This window comes from Martes martes, assembly GCF_963455335.1.
Source record: "Martes martes genome assembly, chromosome: 16".
Lineage (NCBI taxonomy): Eukaryota > Metazoa > Chordata > Mammalia > Carnivora > Mustelidae > Martes > Martes martes.
In genome coordinates, this window is record NC_137904.1 from 2,384,315 (window position 1) to 2,404,677 (window position 20,363).

The following is a 20,363-nucleotide window of genomic DNA, read 5'->3' on the forward strand; positions in this document are numbered from 1 at the left end:
TGTGAGGAACTTGTAAATCGGATTAAGGGGAAGGGCTTTTACTCTATGAATTCCAAAGAGCCACTGAAAGGTTTTAAGCAGGAGTGTCTTTCTACAACTGTGTAGAATGGATTAAAAGTAAGGGTGGTCTCAAGGTGTGAGACCAGTGGAAAACCATTGCGATAAGAAAGATGCCGATGACCTTGGAGGAGGGCTGTGGACAACAGAAGTACACAAAGATTGGGGCCTCTTAAATGTGCTGTAGAATCAACAAGAATGGGTGGTGAGGGTGGTGGGGGGAAGGTTCGGGAGCTGGTGAAGAAGTGGGAGGAACCCCAGACAACTCTCAGATTTATACTTAGGGACCCTGAGTGAATGGTGCTGCCAATCATGATAAAAAGAACGCAGGCGACAAAGTTTTGGATGACACATTGATGACTTTGAGTTTGGTGTTGCTCTGAGTTTAAGGGTCCATCGTCTACATGGATATCCCTTGTCTTCAACAAACTTCTCTTTCAACTTAAATGTAATTTCTTCAGCCTTCCACTAGGACTTCTACCTCACACTGCGAAAGCATCCTACATGTACTCATCATGGTTGTACTCTTTTTTTTTTTAAGATTTTATTTTTTAAGATTTTATTTTATTTATTTGATAGGGAGAGAGAGATCACAAGTAGGCAGAGCAGCAGGCAGAGAGAGAGAGGGAAGCAGGCTCCCTGCTGAGCAGAGAGCCCAGCTGAGTAGGGAGACTGATGTGGGGCTCCATCCCAGGACCCTGAGATCATGACCTGAGCTGAAGGCAGAGGCTTTAACCCACTGAGCCACCCAGGCGCCCCCATGGTTGTACTCTTAATAATTTGTCCAGTGTCTGTCTTCTGCCATGTAAGACATCAGAGACTGGGTTCCGGGTCTGTTTTTGCCCATCATTGTATACCCAGTACCTAGCACGGTTCCCAGCACGGCAAATATATTTTTTTAAGATTTTACTCATTTATTTGACAGAGAGAGAGAGCGCGCGCGCGCACAAGCAGGGGGGGCAGCAGAGGGAGAGAGAGAAGCAGGCTGTCCGCTGAGCAGGGAGCCTGACATGGGGCCCAATCCCAGGACCCTGAGATCAGGACCTGAGCCGAAGGCGGACACCTAACCAACTGAGCCACCCAGGCACACACACACGCACCCAGGTTGGCTAATATTAAGTGAAAGGAAAGGATCAATGTTCTGCAGGTCAGTGGACACACAGGTACGTGGTCCAAAGAGGTCTTGGTTAGGGAGGTGGATGCAAGAATCATCTAGTATATTAGTCATAGTTAAAGCTATAAAACTAAAATAAATCTCTAAAGAGAAGTGTAGATGGAGGAACGAAATGGTCCATGACGGAACGTGCAACTACAGCAGTATTTAAAGTGCTGGCAGAAGAAGAGGTGACTTGGGGCACCTGGGTGGCTCAGTCAGATAAACATCTGCCTTAGGCTCAGGTGATGATCCTGGGGTCCTGAGATCGAGTCCCATGCGGAGTCTGCTTCTCCCTCTCCCACTCCCCCTACCTGTGCTTGTTCTCTCTCTCAAATAAAATCTTTAAAAATAAAAATAAAAAAAAAGAGAGAGAGAGAGAAGCCTTCCAGAATCTCTGGGCATCAGTAAGTATAGGGAGGGAGAGACAGTAAAGATGGTGAAGAACTAGCAGCAATTCTGCAATTCTGACAAGGAGAGGGAGAGGGAGTTTGAGTCACTAAGAGGAGCAGATGATCAAACGTGCTGGCTGTGAGACTGAAGAGTTTGGGTTTGGACTCTTATTTTTTTTTTTCCTAAGGTTTTATGTATTTATTTGAGAGAGAGAGAAGGAGTGCACGAGAGGGGTTAAGGTCAGAGGAGAAGCAGACACCCCACTGAGCAGGAAGCCCGATGCGGGACTCAATCCTGGGACTCCAGGATCATGATGGGATTTCAGGATCATGACCTGAGCTGAAAGCAGTCGCTTAACCACCTGAGCCACCCAGGCGCCCCTGAGTTTGGCCTCTTAAATAATAGGAGCGACTGAATTTTGTTTTAAAGATGGCACGCTCGGGGCGCCTGAGTGGCTCAGTGGGTTAAAGCCTCTGCCTTCGGCTCGGGTCATGATCTCAGGGTCCTGGGATCGAGCCCCGCATCCGGCTCTCTGCTCAGCGGGGAGCCTGTTTCCCTTCCTCTCTCTCTGCCTGCCTCTCTGCCTACTTGTGATCTCTGTCAAATTAAAAAAAAAAAAAAAAAACTTAAAAAAAAAAAATGGCACGCTCACAGACTACCAAGCCTCTGACACCAACAATGCTCTCAGGTTTACGTTTTGTCCATCCGCTGTAGTCACAGTCCATTCAGGCAGAAGATGGGAGTGGGAGAACAGGGAACAGTGTTTCAGACAGGGGAACGGCTTGTGCGGGCGGCCCAGAGGGGGAACGCGCAGTGCTTCTGAGGTGCTTACGAAGAGTCTGACATGGTGAGAACCAACTAGACAGGCAAGCTCACAGCTGGAAGGGTTGGGTCCGAGCTTGGAGAGGCTGGAACATGTTTAGAAGTTTGGATTTTCTGCCAAGAGCTGTGGGAGCCACTGCAGAATTTTCAGCTGACTTCTGGCGGGACAGGCAAGGCATGGCTTGTCTTCGGACTTCTAAATACACAGAGATTTCGAGAAAGACAGAAAGATGTGTAGGTTGATAGAAGAATGTTGGGAAGTTACTGAAAGCGGGGACTATGTGAAAATTTACGTGCTGAATGTTGACAATTGCCCCACACTTCTTCTTCACCCAGCTCTAAGGATATGGACAGCCAGGCTGATGCCCTCCGACCGGGGTCTGGAAGAGTCTTCTGAGAAAACTCATCAGGTGAGTCAAAAGACCTAAAGATACTGGCCTTAGGGGTTCCTCAAGGAAATGGCCCAGTGGATCGCCCTATAGTAACGTCCACAGAGAACATGCGTCCCCACACCTGCCACATACACACACACACACACACACACACACAGTTTCTGATCATTCCTTAGTGTCCCCGTCTTAATTATGAGCACACAGCTGAGGACTACCCGACGTTCGAGGAAAGCCTCTTAAATGAAAGAGCTTCACCCCCCGAAAAAAAATAAAAGAGAGAGAGAAAAAAAATAACAATTTTAAAAAAGTAAGAAAAATAGTTTAGAAGAAATAAAGACTATGCAAGAAGAAAAGCATTAAAAAAAAAAAAAAAACTACAGGGGATGGGGCGCCTGGGAGGCTCTCGATTTTGGCACAGGTCATGATCCCAGGGGTCCTGAGATCAAGCTCTGTGTCAGGCTGCACACTCAGCAGGAAGTCGGGTTGACACTTCCTAGCTCCCTCTACCCACCCCCCACCCCACTTTGTGTGTGAGCACACTATTGCTCTAAAATAAATAAATAAAATCTTTTGAAAGATATTTATTTATTTATTTTTAAATTTTATTTATTTATTTATTTGACAGAGAGACAGCGAGAGAGGGAACACAAGCAGGGAGAGAAGGAGAGGGAGAAGCAGGCTCCCCGCTGAGCGGGGAGCCCGATGCGGGGCTCGATCCCAGGACCCTGGAATCACGACCTGAGCCAAAGGCAGAGGCTTTAACCCACTGAGCCACCCAGGCGCCCCGACAATATATATTTTTTAATTTATTTTTATTCATTTTTTTAAAGATTTTATTTATTTAAAAAAAGGTTTTATTTATCTTGGGGCGCCTGGGTGGCTCAGTTGTTAAGCGTCTGCCTTTGGCTCAGGTCTTGATCTCAGGGTTCTGAGGTTAAGACCCATGTAGGGCTCCCTGCTCAGTGGGGAGCCTGGTTGTCTCTCTCCCCCTTCTTCTTCCCCTCCCCCCAACTTGTGCCCCCCCCAATAAAGCCTTTTTAAAAAATGTTTTTCTATAACCGAAGAAGATGAGCTTCTAGGTTGCAAAGACCCACTGTGTCCCCACGAAAACATTCCCATGTGAGATTTTAGGAGGCTAGGAAAAGAGAAGACCCTAAAAGCTGTGACTGGGCAAAAAGAGAAGGAAAATGAAAATGGGCTTCATACGACATTTCATTTTCCAGAATAAGAAAAATTTCAGGCTTCTTAACAGCAACACCGGAAGCTTGAAGACAACGGAGAAATGCCCTCAAAATTCTTGGTGCAAATTATTTCCAACCTAGTATTTGATACCCAACCACAATGTCAACAAAGCACACGAGTAGAACAAAGACATTTTCAGACTTACGAGGTCCCAACAACTTTTAAAAGTTTTTATTTAAGTAATCTCTACACTCACCATAGGGCTTGAACCCACAACCCCAACACCCTGAGATCAAGAGTCTCATGACTTTCCACTGAGGCAGCCAGCTGCCCCAAAGTCCCAACAAAATTACTTCCCAAGCGCCCTTTCCTAAGAAGCTCCACCAAATAAACTGAAAAAGATAAAGAGATAGGTTGCAGGAAACAGGAGATTAATCCAAGAGGCGAAAAGGGAATCCCAAGATGGGTGTGGAGGGAGATCCAGCAGTGTGGACTGAGGACCAGCCTCTTGCAGCTAGAACAGGTCTAAAGGCTCTGTGAGAAAATTCTCAAACAGAAGAGACGAGATTCCTTACTTGTTTGTATATCCTTAGAACTCATCGCCTCAGGGCTCCTGGGTGGCTCAGTGGGTTAAGCCTCTGCCTTCGGCTCGGGCCATGATCTCAGGGTGCTGGGATCGAGCCCCGCATCAGGCTCTCTGCTCGCCGGGGAGCCTGTTTCCCCCTCTCTCTGCCTGCCTCTCTGCCTGCTTGTGATCTCTCTCTGTCAAATAAATAAATAAAAATCTTTGGAAAAAGAACTCATTAACACAACTAAAGGAGAATTTGGGGATAAGTTAGAGTACACAGAAAAGGAACCGAACAAACATAAAGGACAAAGTAACTATTAACTCCAGAAAAAACAAAAATGGTTCGGGAAAGAAAGACAACTACATCTATCCACATGGCGGGGCGCCTGGATGGCTCGTTCTGTTAAGTATCCAACTCTCGATTTCAGCGCAGGTCATGATCTCAGGTCAGGCTCTGTGCTCAGCATAGGGTCAACTTGAAATTCTCTCTCCCTCCGCCCATCCCTCTGCTCCCCCCTCTCTTATTCTCTAAAATAAATAAATAAAAATCATTTTTTTAAAAAAAAGCTATCCAGGGACGCCTGGGTGGCTCAGTTGGTTAAGCGGCTGCCTTCGGCTCAGGTCATGATCCCAGCGTCCTGGGATCGAGTCCCACATCGGGCTCCTTGCTCGGCGGGGAGCCTGCTTCTCCCTCTGCCTCTGCCTGCCACTCTGTCTGCCCGTGCTCGCTCGCTCTCTCTCTCTAACAAATAAATAAATTAAAAAAATTAAAAAAAAAAAAAGCTATCCATAGGGCACAACTGTAAAGAGCATTTGCATCGTCATAATACATAAACACTAAACAGATCCAGCCGGAATTATGATATAATATTGGAAGCGTGAGATGATGGGAAATGGGGATGGGGTGATGGTGGGAGTGGAAAAGAGAGTTAGCAGTGGGAAGTCAATAGCTAAAGTCTGAAACAGAAGGGAGGAGAAGTAGCAACATTGGCATGCTATTTTTAGTCTGAGATAAGCAGATGAATCCAAGACAAAACATAGTAACACAATTCAAACATTCAGTTGAAAGTGATTGTCTTTAAAAAAGGAGGGAGTTGCAAGACTGCTGTTTTTTTCTATTAGCCTCACAGAAGTATTTGATTGTTCATATAATATAATGTGTATCTAGGATAGGAAAAAAAGTACTGATAACCTCATGGAAGGGGGCAGTTACAGGAGGAGGTCAGTTAAGACACTGCGCAATTTGCAAAGATGATAGTGGAAGGGGACATAGGGATGTACACGGATTTGAGAGACGTTTTAGTTACGCTTTCTCTATGCTCCCCCCCCTTTTTAAAGGATTTTATTTTTTTAAGTAATCTCTACTCCCAGTGTGGGGCTGGAACTCACAACCCCGAGCTCAAGAATTATACGCACCACCGACTGAGCCAGCTGAGTGCCCCTCTATGCTCCCTTTATTTTATTTTTATTTTTTTTTAAAGATTTTATTTATTTACTTGACAGACAGAGACCACAAGTAGGCAGAGAGGCAGGCAGAGAGGGAGGAAGGGAAGCAGGCTCCCCGCTGAGCAGAGAGCCCGATGCGGGGCTCGATCCCAGGACCCTGAGATCATGACCCGAGCTGAGGCAGAGGCTTTAACCCACTGAACCACCCAGGTGCCTCTATTTTATTTTTAAATATGTTATTTATTGGGGCGCCTGGGTGGCACAGTGGGTTAAGCATTTGCCTTCGGCGGGATGGAGCCCCTGCTTGGGCTCCCTGCTCAGCAGGGATCCTGCTTCTCCCTCTCCCTCTTCTGCCCCTCCGCCTGCACGCACCTGCTCTTTCTCTCTCCCTCTCTCTCGTGCGTGTGCGGACTCTTAAGTAAATAAATAAAAAATCTTTTTAAAAAGATACGTTAAAAAAATAAATATTTGAGGGGCGCCTGGGTGGCTCAGTGGGTTAAAGCCTCTGCCTTCGGCTCAGGTCATGATCCCAGGGTCCTGGGATCGAGCCCCGCATCGGGCTCTCTGCTCAGCGGGGAGCCTGCTTCCTCCCCTCTCTCTCTCTGCCTGCCTCTCTGCCTACTTGTGATCTATGTCTGTCAAATAAAGAAATAAAATCTTTAAAAAAAAAATAAAAATAATAAAAATAAATATTTGATTTATTTAAGAGAGAGCTAGAGTTGCAGGGGGTGGGGGGCCGCCGAGGGAGAGAGCATCTCAAGCCAGACTCCTTGCTGAGGGCAGCGCCCCAGCGGGCCAGAACCAAGAGTCAGATGCTTAACCGGCTGAGCCACCCAGGTGCCCCTCCACGTTCCCTCTAAAAAGCCCTCCGCCTCAGTGCCCTCCCCTTTGTTCTAGCTGCCAAGGCCAGAACCCAGGTCCTTATCACCTCATAAGGATCAGGCCCAACATCTAATAGAATCAGCTGGTAGGAAGCTAATGAGGTGATAAGTGGGCAGGAACCCAAGTTGAGACTGGCGGAGAACGGAGTGAGCTGGACTGGGGACACCCGGTGAAAACCGGCCAAGGGGGTGGGGAGGGGCGAGACAAGAGAGTAACGAATGGAAACCAAAAACTCCAAAAGCCAAGGCAAAACAGGGTGGGGCCAGATAAAATTTGGCAATATTGCTTCCCACTTTATGACCTCTTCTTCTGCATTAACTTTTAAAGTTTAAAGTATTCTATTCTGTTTTTGTTTTTTTTGAAGACGTGATACATGGGCATGGCACAAAATTCAGAAGATTCAACCTGCTAAGTGGGAAAAGCTGTCCCCTGGCCCCTCAGACCCTCTCCTCAGAGGTGACTACGTTCCCTCGGGTTGTTCGTGTGTTTTTCCGGAAATAATGCACTGTGATGCAATTTAAGGTTAAGAAAAGCATCGCTAGATAAATTGATCATACGTAAAAGACATAAATCCTGGGGTGCCCGGGTGACTCAGACGGGAGAGCACGCGTCTCTTGATCTCGGGGTCGTGAGTTTGAGCCCCGTGCTGGGTGTAGAGCTCACTAAAAAAAAAAAAAAAAAAAGTATATGATCCCATTTCTACTCACTTAGCTAGTGATGTGCATATATAGACATTGAAAAAAATCTGAAAAGTTGATACCAAAGGGTTAATAGCAGTGAGAGAACTAAGGCTACGGATTCTATTTTGATGTTACATCCATTCCAATTTTCCTACCAGAAACCCACAGCAGCTGTGTAATAAAATATTACGAAAGTAGGACAGGAGCTTGTCTCCCTTCTCTCCGTGGGTCTAACGTTCTGTTTTGGGTTTGCCGAACTGAAAATAAGGACTTTGTGACTTTTGAAAAAGAAAAAGCGCTGGTGAGCTGAACTGATTTTGGGGGGGGGCGGGGGAGTTGAGGCGAGTGTCCCTTCCCAGCACCGTCGGGACTCCACCAGCAGGGGGCGGCCTGCTCTCGGTGTTGAGCCAGTGGGCGGGCCTCAGCCTGGGGTCCCGCACCTTGCAGTCCAGACACTGGAGGCCTCTGTCTGGGTCCCAAAAGGACACCCACCAGCCTGATGTGCAAGCTGCCTCCTTGCTCTTTTCGTCTCTATACACTACAGCCAACGCTCTGGCTTCTGAGGGTGAACATGGTCTTGGGCCCACCTTTAGGGCCAGAAGCCACATCCCCCCCGCCCCCCCTCACCAGGAGACCAGACCATTCCAGAAAGGTCTCGGGATGGCTGAACTTATCGAGTCACGCACTCGCAGTCATTCTCCTTTAATTCTCACCCTCAACAAGGAGGTGGGAAGGCCTCTCCCCCAATTCTGCTCTGTCCATATTTTGGGTACAGTTACTCCCAACCTCTCTTCCTTCAGAGGCCTGCCCCGGGGGACACAAGTGGAGACACACACAAGTGGGACACAAGAGGAGAAGGTCCACCGCGGAGATCCGCAAGGAATGGCCTCACTTTCCCGCCAACTTCCTCATGGCCTCTCCGTCAAAGCGAAAGGTGTGCCAGCCCTCCGCTTCAGTCAGATCCTGGGCTCCCAGGGCCTGGTACAAGGCCATGGCTCTCTGGTTCCAGTCCAGGACGGCCAGGCGGAACTGGGAACAGCCCTGATCCAGGGCCACCTGTGGGAGAGGACGTCGCTGACTTTTCCTTCCCGAAAGGAAACGCTTTCTCCCCCTGCATGGTGACCCCTGTGCCTCCCACTCGTGCTCGCTTTTCCAGGGCCAACCTGGGGACCCCCCATCCCTCTCCTCACCTGCGCCACCCTTCTGATTATTTTGGAGCCAATCCCCTGACCTGTCGTGGGGAAAAAAAGAGAGAAGACAAAAAGGGGGCGGTGGGGGTGGGTGGGGGTGGGGGTGGGGGTGGGGGAGGAGGGGTTGTTTCCGTTGCAGGCACTCAGAGGAGGGCGTGAGGCTGGGGTTAGGGGGCAGGAGATGGGGGTTGGGTCTGGCTGGCTTCCCCCCCGCCCCTCGCCCGGCCCCACTCCGGTACCCCGATATTCCGGGGTCACGTAGATGTCTTCCAGATAAACGGTGCGCCCCTTCCACGTGCTGTAGATGAAGTAGTACAGCCCGTACCCCACCACGCGCGGCCCTGGGATGGAGACAGAAGAGGGCACTGGGCGCCAGGGACGGACCTCTGCCGGCGCCGGGGCGGGGGACCCTCGCAGGCCCCGCTGCTCTTACCCTGCGGGTCCCCGGGGGCGGGAGGAAGGTCTGCCACCAAACAGCGGTACAGAGGGTTCTCCCCGAAGCCATCCGCTCTCAGCGCTGCGGAGGTGGGGGTGCGGCAGAGAGACAGAAGGGCCTGGGTGTGCGCCCGCCGGGCCCGGAGCTCGGGCCCGGGGGCCCCCTCCCCCCTTCCTCCCCAGCCTGGGCACCCACCTTCTTCGCTGATCTTCACCTGGTCCGAGAGTTTCTCGTACTCGGCCAGTTCCTGCGGCGCGGGGACAGAGGCCAGATCAGGGCCGGGGCCCCCGACTCCCCGCGCCGCACCCCTCCCCCGGCCGCGCCGCCCGCACCCCCTCGGGGGTCCCGGGTTCCCGGCCCGCAGCCGTCACCCGAATCAGCCTCAGGATCTGTCCACAGTCGCCCTCCTCCGCCTCTCGGATCCGCACGGAGGCCATCTGGACCCCGCGGGCTGGGACCGAAGCCCGGGACCCTCCCCTCCGGTCCGACGGGGCTGGGGGGGGGGCTCGAAAGGGCCTACGCGCCCGGCCAGGACAGCGGGGGGCGGGGCGCGGCGGGCCGGGGCTGCGGGAGTGGTGGGCGCGAGGGGGCGCTTCTCCGCGCCGCACCCCTGCACCCGCCCGGGACGCGTCGCGCCAGCCAATCAGCTGGCAGAGCAGGCCCGCCCCGAGGCCCTAGCCCTGCCCCCCGCCGCCAGCCCCGTGACCGGGCCCCGGGCAGGGGTCAAGGCTGGACTGCCCGCCCCCTCCCTGTTGTCGCCTGGGTGTCCCAGCCTCTGCGGGTGAAACCCGGCAGTTCAAAAGTCACCTCCCCCGGCCTTCCCGAAGTGAAGGGTGCAGTGACTTTCTGCCGTTCTTGTCGCTCCCGTTCGCCCACCCAAGGGCCCCGCGACGCCGGGTGATTCCTGAACCCCCCCCCCCCCCCAGCTCTGAGCTGTCTCCTAGGGGTCTTGAGTGGCTCTGGGTGTCCCCTCTCTCGGGCGCTCTGGAATTTCAAAACGGGTCAGGGAGAGGGCGATGCGTTTCTATTGGTGGATGCCACTAAATCACACTCAGGGACAGAACCTCCCTCAGAGGCCTGGGAACAGCTCAGAGCCTGCGTCATCGCAATGAATCCTCCTTCCAGTGAACCCCGTAAAGCAGCTACTACTTTTCACATTTTAAGAACAAGGACACCAGCAAGCATCATGGTGGAGTGACTTGGCCAGACTCACCCAGCTGGATGTTTGGAACTGGAGGTCTCAGCTGTAGTCCCCTCTCTCTCTCTGTCTCTCTCTCTCTTTAAGGATCATATTTATTTGAGAGAGAGAGAGAGCATGTGGGGTGGTGGAGCAGAGGGAGAAGGAGAAGCAGGTGCCCGGCTGAGCAGGGAGCTGAAGTGGGGCTCGATCCCAGGACCCTGGAATGGTGACCTGAGCCCAAGGCAGACGCTTGACCCGCCGAGCCACCCAGGCGCCCCTCAGCTGTAGTTCTGACAGAGGATGCTTCTTGGGGTGCAGGGACCTCGCGGGGAGGGGGGGCGTAGAGGCAGCCTCCCCAGGGGGGCAGAAGGAGCCAGGTCAGGCTCTAGAGGAGGAGAGGGGAAGACGGGTATACTGTTCTAGCTCACAAACAATCCTGGCAGGGGGAATGTAGTGGAGGAAATCGGTCCCTCCCCCAAGTTGTCATCAGAGGGGTCAGAGGGGCCACAGGGTCAGTGTCCGGTCTCCTGCCCCGCTTCGTCCCCCCGAGCAACCTTTAACCCAACAACAACTACAGAAAGGCTGTCTGCCCCCACACATTCTCCCTAGAGCTCCCTGAGCCACAGAGAGGACCGCAGCTGAACATGGAGGGCAGAGGCCCGCTGGCCACATCTCCCGGGTGGCTGTCGCTGCTGCTGCTGCTGCTACCACCTCCTGGCCACCAGGGACGGGCCCTGAGACATGGTCTCTCCGCCCAGGTGCAGGAGTCTTGGGATGGGGTGCTCCATGCACACGCGCGTGTTTAAGCGACCTACACTTTGGCTTCTGCTCCTGCCTTCCTCTCCTCCCTGCCGCCCTGCCTTTCCGTCCATCTCTGGCCAGTCCTCACTCTACTTTGTTTGTTCTTCTCCTGCTGACAGAGGATCCAGGACCCCCCTGCTGTGCACCTCAGCAGTGGCTCAGGACAAGAGCCTCTCACCATCATGACTTTTGACTTCACCAAGATCAGGAAGTATGAAGCTGACCCAGCCCCTTGTTGGAGTCCCCGACCCTGACCCTACCTTCCCTCTCTCGGATCTTCTCCTTCTCCTATCTCCCTCCCTGTCCCTCAGCCTCCCACTCGCTCCCCCTTTTACACCCAGAGGGCGCTCCCCATTTTACACCCAGAGGGCAGAGGGCGTGCTGCATGCGCAGTCTTTCCTTCTCTTCCTTCCAGAAGCTTTTCCTCCTTTGAGCTTCAAACCTGGGATCCAGAGGGAGTGATTTTTTACGGCGACACCAACCCAGAGGATGACTGGTTTGTGCTGGCACTTCGAGATGGCAGGTCCGAGATCCAGCTGCACAATCACCTGGCACAGGTGACTGTGAGTGCTGGGCCCCGGCTGGACGATGGCAGGTGGCACCAGGTAAGCCAGCTCTGGTCCTGAGGGGAGGCGTGTCCCGAGCTGGTCCGCGGAAACGCAGCAGAAAGGAGTTTTTGGGCATCCCCTTCCCACGGTCGCCTTTTCAATCTGCACACAACCTCCATGGCCTCACTGTGCCCGTCCCCAGTTTTCTGGAGGGCCGTCCTGAGGCTCACGGCCCGAGTGAGCGGAGGATGCTAGCGGACTCCACGAGTCCATGTTCTTTCTGTGATACGCGGCTGCTTGGGAGAAGGGGGCGGAGGCAGCCCCAGCGGCCTCTGATTGGGCTCTGCTCCTTCCGCCCTGCAGGTGGAGGTGAGGGTCCTGGAGGACTCCCTCCTTCTGAGTGTGGATGGGGAGGAGGTGCTGCGCCTGAGACAGGTGTTTGGGTCTTTGGCCAGCAAACCCCAGCCCATCGTCAGGATTGCCCTGGGAGGACTCCTGCTCCCCCCCTCCAGCCTCCGTTTGCCGGTAAGGACATCGCAGGGCTGGGGGCTGAACCAAGCTGTTAGAGTGTGGCTGGCTGGGTGACCGTGGGAGTCCAAGGCCACACTTTTCACGAGAGCTGGTGGCACGTCAGCTGCGTGGGAGAAGCCAAGAGCTTGTGTCTCGGAGGGGAATCAACTGAGGGCAGACAGGGGCTCCCGTGTCTTGATGACAACATCCCTGCTTCTTCCCTTCTCTCCACTGGCTCCAGCTGGTCCCTGCCCTGGACGGCTGCCTACGTCAGGGTACCTGGCTGGACCCGCAGGCCCAGACCTCGGGGTCTGTCCCTACGAGGAGCCTCAAGAGCTGTGCCTTGCAGTCCCAACCCGGAACGTTCTTCCCTCCAGGGACTCGTGCAGAATTCAATCTCCAAGGTAAAGGCTGCTCTTCCCCGAGCAGCTGGCTCTGTGTCTGCCTTCCCCCGTCTCCTTCCAGCCCCCGCTGCCTCCGTCCCGTCCGTGAGTCCCCAGGCTTGAGTCCTCACGGGGATCTCTTCTCCCCGCACCACCACCCAGACATTCCCCAGCCTCATGCAGAGCCCTGGGCCTTCTCTCTGGACCTGGGACTCCAGCAGGCAGCAGGCTCTGGCCACCTCCTTGCCCTTGGGACCCCAGAAAACCCTTCTCAGCTCAGCCTCCACCTCCAAGATCAAGTAAGAGGGATGTTGGCTGTATTCGGCAGAGCCCAGGAGCAGTGGGTGGAGGCGGGGGGGAGGGGGACTCCAAACTGTATGTTAAGAAAACTTAAAAAAAAAAAAAAAAAAAAAAGAAAGAAAACTTAAGGTGCAGGGGGGCGGGGGGCAGAGACACATCTCGAAGCTGCCCACAGCAAGCAAGTGACATTTTATTTACTTATTAATTCGATCTTGTGGTTAAGGAATCTCTACACCCAACATGGGGCTCGAACTCACAACCCCGAGATCAAGAGTCTCATGCTCTGCCAGGTCAGCCAGCCAGGCACCCCTACAAATGGCTTTTATCTGGATTGTATTGACTTGGGACAGGTGTGGTTTATGGACTATCAAGCTGGGAAAATTGAGGCAATAAAGGATGGGGCCCCAGGGAGTGGATGTGGTTCATTCTTTCCACCCCCCAATCCCTGTCCCGCACACTCTGCAGAAGGTGGTGTTGTCCTCCGGGACGGGGCCGGACCTGAATCTGCCCCTGGTCTTGGGACTCCCTCTTCAGCTGAAGCTGGCTGCGTCCGGTGTGGTCTTGAACCAGGGGTCTCAGAAGGAGATCCTTGCTCTGCCCGACTTGGACTTGGCCTCCTTCCTCAAGCTCTGGGTCCCGCCGCAGGGGCGCCTCTTCCTGGGGGCTCTGCCAGGTAAGACGGGGACATTCGCACACCGAGGGAAATAGAGGGCGAGAACAAGACGGGCGGGCGTGTGTTCTAGGGGAAGGAAACCTCTGGAAATGGGGAAGAAAGACCACAAGAAGAGAAGGAATAAGGGGCAGCAGAAAGAAGTGCTTTAAAAAACTTAAGTCAGGGATGCCTGGGTGGCTCAGAGGGTTAAGCCTCAGCCTTCAGCTCAGGTCATGGTCTCAGGGTCCTGGGATCGAGCCCCACATCGGGCTCCCTGCTCAGCGGGGAGCCTGCTTTCCCCTCTCTCTCTCTCCTGCCTCTCTGCCTACTTGTGATCTCTGTCTGTCAAATAAATAAATAAAATCTTTTAAAAAAACCCCAAAAACTTAAGTCAGAGAGCTGGGAAAGTGGGGGGCAGCCTGTGGGTCCAAGTTGCCCTAATACCCCCTCTGGGCCCCCTCTGTGTAGGAGAGACCTCTTCTGCCTCCTTTTGCTTGAATGGCCTTTGGGCCCAAGGCCAGAAGCTGGACATGGACCGGGCCCTGAGCAGAAGTGAGGACATCTGGACCCACAGCTGTCCCCAGGGCCCAAACAATGGCACCGACACCACCCATTAAATCCCCACCTAAGAATCGCCTTGAACGTCTCTCATTAATTCTCAACCACGGTTCACGGTACCTCTGCAATGTACCAGGCGCCCTGCTGCGCGGCGGGTTGGACTGAGGAGGGAAGGACACCCTGGTTCCCGGCTTCTTGGTGCTCACGGTCCCCCGCGGGAGGCAGGCATCCAGCAAAGACTCTCAAGTAAGTGGATGATTGGAAACCGGTAAGCGCCATAAAGGGAAGCATCGTGAGAGCTTGGAGAGACCTTAACCTAGTTGGGGGTCAAGGCAAGGTTCCCAAGAGCTGTGACTTCTCCGGCTGAGAGTACAGCAGCGCCAGGACACACACACACACACACACACACAACACATACAGGTAATTTTCTTTCCCAGCATTTACTCCCTGTGGAAGTTCCACTTCCCCGTCCCCCCGTGTGGACCCCGTGTGGACCCGGCGTGGACCCCGCGTGGAAGCTCGGGGTCCAGAGGGGAGGGAAGCAATGGAATTCGGTCGTCCCTGCAATGGGCCACTGCTGTGCAAGGAAGGAGCAGCAGGGGGTGTGAGAGAGCCGTAGGGACAGGGGGGCAGGGTTCTGGGAAAAGGGGTAGAAACCACAGGGAGGAAGGAAAAAAGGAGGGGCGCCCAGGGAGAAGCAGCCTGCCTCTCTCCCTGTCTTGGTCCACTTGCTGCATTCCCCGACGAATTCGTCTCTTACTCCATTAAACAAGAGCTGGCTTGTGCTGGTCCCAGCTGGGAAAAGCAGATCCAGGAACAACTCTGTCCTCAGCCCCCAGACCTCTGCAGAGTCCTGGTGTCCCAGCTCCTACCCAGGGCACCCTCCCGTCTCAGCCCCTAGCTTCCTGGGAAACCTTCAAGCCCAAAACCCCAGCCCCCTAGAGAGCCCTGGGGCTCCATCCCTCAGTCCCCACCTCTCAATCCTCATCCCCTCTCTAGAGCTGATCACCCATCCTCCATCTCCAGAACCCATGGGGATCCCAGCCTCTTGGCTTCTTAAAATGATTTTCCTACCAGTCACCCCGGCAACAGGGTGAGTCACTCATTGGACCGCTGTCTCCTTCTGCAGGGATCGGCCAGGACCTAAGTGACCCCAGGGTAAGGAGGCTCCGGGAGAGCCTGTGTGGATGGAAGTCACAAAGCCCAGGCTTCTCCTTGGACCCTCCCAGTCTTGACTTTGAGGGTCTACAGCTGCCTCCAGCAGGTGGAGTGTTCTGGAGAGGTCCGAGCAGGGCCAGGAAGCCCAGGTTCAGCTCGGGTCCCCTGGGCCATCGGATGTGTCCATTCAGGTGGTATTTACCGAGCGCCTACTGTGTACCAGGCACGGTTCTAGGCACTGAGGGTGCATTGATGAAAAAGACAGACACAATTCCTGTTCTTTTTTTTTTTCTTCAGATTTATTTATTTATTTGAGAAAGAGAAAAGGAGCATGAGGTAGGGAATGGCAGAGGGAGAGGGAGACAGAAACCGTAGCAGACTCCGGCTCAGCATGGAGCCCGACATGGGCTCGATCCCATGACCCTGAGATCACGGACCCCAGCCAAAACCAAGAGGCAGAGGCTTAAGGAAACCGACGGCACCACCCAGGCGCCCCCACCGTCCCTGTTCTTACGGAACTCACGGTATGGTGGCGGGGCGGAGAGCCCATGAAGAAGAAAAACAAGTAAGCGAGGTCATTTCAGATAGTGGTCAGTGCTGTAAAGGGAATAAGATCCTGTAACATAAGAGAGGGCAGGAGTAGACGGGAGGCACTGGCCGGGTGGTCAGGAACGGCCTCTCTAAGGCAGTGTCACTTGAGCAAAGACCTGAATAATGAAAAGAAACCAGCCCCGTGGGGGCCCCAGATGGGAGCCGGTGGGGAGGGTTAAAGGACCCTGAACACACCTGGGTCCCCATCGGAGGGTGGTTCTGAGCAGCAGCCTCCTAAACTCGTGTCTCCAAAGATTGTCCCAGGAGCTGGCTTTTCCCTCCTCCCTGCACCCCACCCCATCTGGGAGTCCGCACCCCCCAACCTCTCTTTCTCCAGTCTGCCCTAGATTTCGGGATTCCTGATTACCGTCCAGAGCTGTCTACACTCTTTCATTAAGACTGACTTTGCTTTGACGCACAGGCTGCCCCACCAAGGGCACCTCCAGTGCCTGCCCAGTGTCCCCTGGCACTCCCACACCCCTACAGATCTTTCCAGAGCTTGGCAGCATACCCTGCAGCCTCCAGGCCTGGTCTGTCTCTTCCCTCCCACCTTCTCGTTCTCCCTCCCTCTGCTTTCCCTTCTTTTAAGCCTTGAGTACTGGCTGTCAACCATACGCCAAGCTATGTCAGGTAGTCCACAGGGACCCCCAAGATGACTAAGTCTCACTCCTCGTCCTGGAGAACCAGAGTCTTGGGAGAGAGATAGGCGGACCGGTGAAGTTCTTGAACAGAGACCTCTATGAAGTGCCAGGGAAACTGGCTGCGAGGGGAACCACCGACGTTTGAACTTGAACAAACGCCTCAGTCTCTTGACTTTGCACGATCCCCATCTCCAAAAGAGGAAAGTCCCTCTACTCCTAGGCTTGCTGTGAAGACCTCATGAACCTCGGAGCCCAGATTCCTGGCCCTGAGCTTGGCCTAGAGGAAGCGGTCAGTATATGAGAGACGTTGCTTCCTTGGCCATCGTTAACCTCATGCATAGTTCTTGAAATCGATGTCTGACCTTGAGGGTATAAAAGACGAGGAGGGCTGTGCAGGGCCGGGCTGAGACGGGATGAGGGCAGGCTGAGGAGGCTCCTTGGGCCACAGGGTGAGAGGCCTTGTATGTGCTCCTGAGGAGCTGGGGGGAGGGGGCTGCGGTCTGGTCAGTGGTCAGTGGCAGAACATCTGTGTTTCTCTCCTTTTTTTCCCCCCAGTTGTGCTATAACATGCAATTAACCATCTTTAAAAAAAAAAAAACATAATTTTATTTATTTGAGAGAGAGTGTGAGCGTGAGCTCGGCAGGTTGGTAGGGTGAGGGGGAGAGAGAGAAACAAGGAGACTCCGAGCTGAGCGCAGAGCCTGATGCGGGGCTCGATCTCATGACCCTGAGATCATGACCTGAGATGAAGCCTAGAGTCGGACGCTCACCCAGCTGCCCCACAATCGACTGTCTTCTAAAAAAATTTTTTTAATTTGACTCTGGTTGACTAAACTTTACCATCCTAACTATTTTTATCACTCCGTGGCGTTTAACTTTCTCAGTGTGGGGCACCCATCGCCCCCATCCATCTCTAGAACTCTTCATCTGGGAAAGCTGAAACTCTCTTCCTGTTCAATAATAGCGCCCACCCCCATCCACATATCTGTGTGCTGGAGTTCTCTTTCTTTATTCTTGTCTCTGCAAAGACCTGTCTCGTTGGGTACGAGATAGCTGAATCCGTGGGATTTGGGAGGTGAGAGGAGGGTCAAGGGGCACAGACCTCAAGACGGCCGCTGGATTTGGGAGAGGGGATGTGGGAGGACTTATTCATTTCCTCCTTTCTGGAGATGACTGGGTTCCAGGAAAAGGCTGGAGGTTTGTAGTGGCTTTTTTTTTTTTTTTTAAGACTTTATTTATTTATTTATTTGACAGACGGAGATCACAAGTAGGCAGAGAGGCAGGCAGAGAGAGAGGAAGGGAAGCAGGCTCCCCGCTGAGCAGAGACCCCGATGATGCATGATGCAGGGCTCGATCCCAGGACCCTGAGATCATGACCTGAGCCGAAGGCAGAGGCTTAACCCATTGAGCCACCCAGGCGCCCCTTGTATCGGCTTTTTGACTCCCCCTCCCTTCCTTACCGTATTTTCCCGTGAATACTAATGCTGCATTTGGTAGCACGCTCCCTCCTGCCCTCATTCATGCTGACCCGCACCCAGAGGAGAAGAAGAACGTACATGGGTGCCCCAGGTGCCTTTGGCCTCACCCCGAAATGCACAGAAGGCGTTCATTCTTTTCCAAGGGAGCCCGTGTACAGGACAGAAACAAAGCCAGAGGTTTGGAGCCTATCCCCGGGCCATGCGGGTTGAGGACAGCACCAGGCCTCATCTCTCTGATGGCACCTGGGTCATTTCAATGCTCCTTGCCTGAGGAAAGAAAGAGCAAGTGGGCTCACCTGTGGTTTCTAGAAGGAGCCATTCCATGCTGAAGCACAATTCAGCAACCAGACTTTTATCTTCCGTAGCTCTGTGTGTTGCTTGGGTTTCGGAGGATATACATGAAGTCTAAGGCAAAAGGTCTGTTCTCTAAATGCTCAGAGTCTGATTAGAAAAGGTAAAATACAGGGTGCCTGGGTGGCTCAGTGGGTTAAGCCTCTGCCTTCCGCTCAGGTCATGATCCCAGGGTCCTGGAATCAAGTACCGCATCGGGCTCTCTGCTCAGCGGAGAGCCTGCTTCCCCCCTCCCCCCTCTCTGCCTGCCTCTCTGCCTACTTGTGATCTCTCTCTCTCTCTGTGTCAAATAAATAAATAAAATCTTAAAAAAAAAAAAGAAAAGAAAAGATAAAATACACCACGAGAGCTGTCAGCCCAGTTACTCCAGAAGAAAACCCAGGCATTGGACTTGACTGCTCTCTTTCGGTCACCCCATGGTTCCTGCAATGGTCCTTCCAATGTAGATCCCGAACCTTCCCTCTTGTCTCCACCTGCAAACCCGCTCCCCTCATCTAGGACATCCATGTCTCCTGTAGGGACTCCTGCGAAGCCTGCCCCACTGGTCTCCTTGCTTCTCGTGGTCCGTTCTCCACGCAGCAGTCATGGTGATTTTCATGAAATCTCATCAGGTCGCTCCCTGCTTAAAACCCTAGAATTAGGGGCGCCTGGGTGGCTCTGTCAGTTAGGCATTTGCCTTCGCCTCAGGTCACGTTCCCAGAGTCCTGGGACTGAGTCCCGCATGGAGCCCTGCATCGGGCTCCCAGTTCGGCGGGAGGCTTGCTTCTCCCTCTCCCGCCGCCCTTCCTGCTCCCCACTACTGCTCACTCTTTTCTCACTCACACTCTGTCTCTCTCTCTCTCTGTATTTGAGAGAGAAAGAGAGATCACAAGTAGGCAGAGAGGCAGGCAGAGAGAGGAAGGGAAGCAGGCTCCCCGCTGAGCAGAGAGCCCGACGCGGGGCTCGATCCCAGGACCCTGAGATCATGACCCGAGGCGAAGGCAGAGAGGCTCAACCCACTGAGCCACCCAGGCACCCTTGCAAATAAAATCTTAACCAAACAAACCAACCCTAGAATTACTTCTGTGATGGCTGGATTAATCCAAACTATGTCCAAGACCCGTATGATCTGGTTGTTGCCTCCCTCTGGGATCTCTTGCTGTACTGATCTTGCCTTCCGTCATCAGAGGCCAGCTTTCGCACTACACTTCCGTCCTCCTGGAAGGAAGAGTCTTCTCCCACAGGTCCCCGTGGCTCCTTTGGGTTACTCGGGTCCCATACTGACCCTTACACCCTTCAGTAAGGCCCTCCTGGACCATCCGGGGCCTGTCTGGAACATCACCCTGTTGTATTTTTCCTGCATAATATTATAATGCATTATCTTGTTTGTTTGCTGGTTTTTATTATTTGTTGGAACGGGAGTCCTGGGAGCACAGGGACCAGAACAGAGCCTGGCCCTAAGTTAATGCTCGTTAGCTACGCGCATCGAATGAATGAATGGGAGGTGGGGCTGGGCTCGGAAGGGCGGGCAGACGTCCAGGATGCGGGAATGAAATGGACAAAGGTGTGGAGTCAGGGGGAAGCACAGCCTGTCCTGGGAGTGGCCGGCTCCGCTCCAGGGGACGACGCGTTGGGTCCTAGTGGGAAAGGAGGCTGGGGACACAGGCTGGGTCTAGATTGTGGAATGCCCCGGAGGAGACACAAAAGAATCAGGACTCCGTCTTGCAGGCTAACAGGAAGCCATTGAGGACCTTTGAGCTGAGGAGTGGCCTAATTAAAACTGTATCTTGAGAAAATGAATCCAGAGCCTGCTACGGAAGGCACCGAGGCAGAACCAGCTGTATAATTTGCAGGACAGAGATGTGGGATCCCCTGTTCAAAAAGCAGGGGCAAAAGTTCCATTCAAGGCACTGAAAGAGAAAATGTTTTCCTCCCTTTTTGACATTCTTCCCTCGAGTTCTCAGGGGGCTTTTGCTATTTAACATTGTTTGAAATAAAGAAAAACTACCATATTTCTACCTTCAGCTTTCTG

At 53.3% G+C, this 20,363-nt stretch overlaps 2 protein-coding genes across 3 annotated transcripts; one reads left to right on the forward strand and one right to left on the reverse strand.

Annotated features, from left to right (window-relative positions):
• Positions 1-8,261: 8,261 nt before the first annotated feature.
• On the reverse strand, positions 8,262-9,885 carry SAT2 (spermidine/spermine N1-acetyltransferase family member 2). Its single transcript, XM_080825686.1, has 6 exons — positions 9,573-9,885; positions 9,397-9,448; positions 9,199-9,282; positions 9,005-9,106; positions 8,766-8,806; positions 8,262-8,631 (listed from the first exon to the last, which is right to left on the reverse strand). Exons 1-6 carry the CDS (start codon positions 9,636-9,638, stop codon positions 8,464-8,466), a joined length of 513 nt encoding a protein of 170 aa, XP_080681812.1. The 5' UTR covers positions 9,639-9,885; the 3' UTR covers positions 8,262-8,463.
• A 390-nt stretch (positions 9,886-10,275) lies between these two features.
• On the forward strand, positions 10,276-14,209 carry SHBG (sex hormone binding globulin). Of its 2 annotated transcripts, XM_080825650.1 has the most exons (9): positions 10,276-10,438; positions 10,991-11,139; positions 11,302-11,393; positions 11,598-11,787; positions 12,094-12,255; positions 12,482-12,644; positions 12,786-12,922; positions 13,389-13,596; positions 14,044-14,209. In XM_080825650.1, exons 1-9 carry the CDS (start codon positions 10,423-10,425, stop codon positions 14,190-14,192), a joined length of 1,266 nt encoding a protein of 421 aa, XP_080681776.1. In that variant the 5' UTR covers positions 10,276-10,422; the 3' UTR covers positions 14,193-14,209. The 2 variants fall into 2 exon arrangements, with proteins under 2 accessions (XP_080681776.1, XP_080681775.1); XM_080825649.1 differs by having other exon boundaries at positions 10,357-11,139.
• The last annotated feature ends 6,154 nt before the right edge of the window (positions 14,210-20,363 follow it).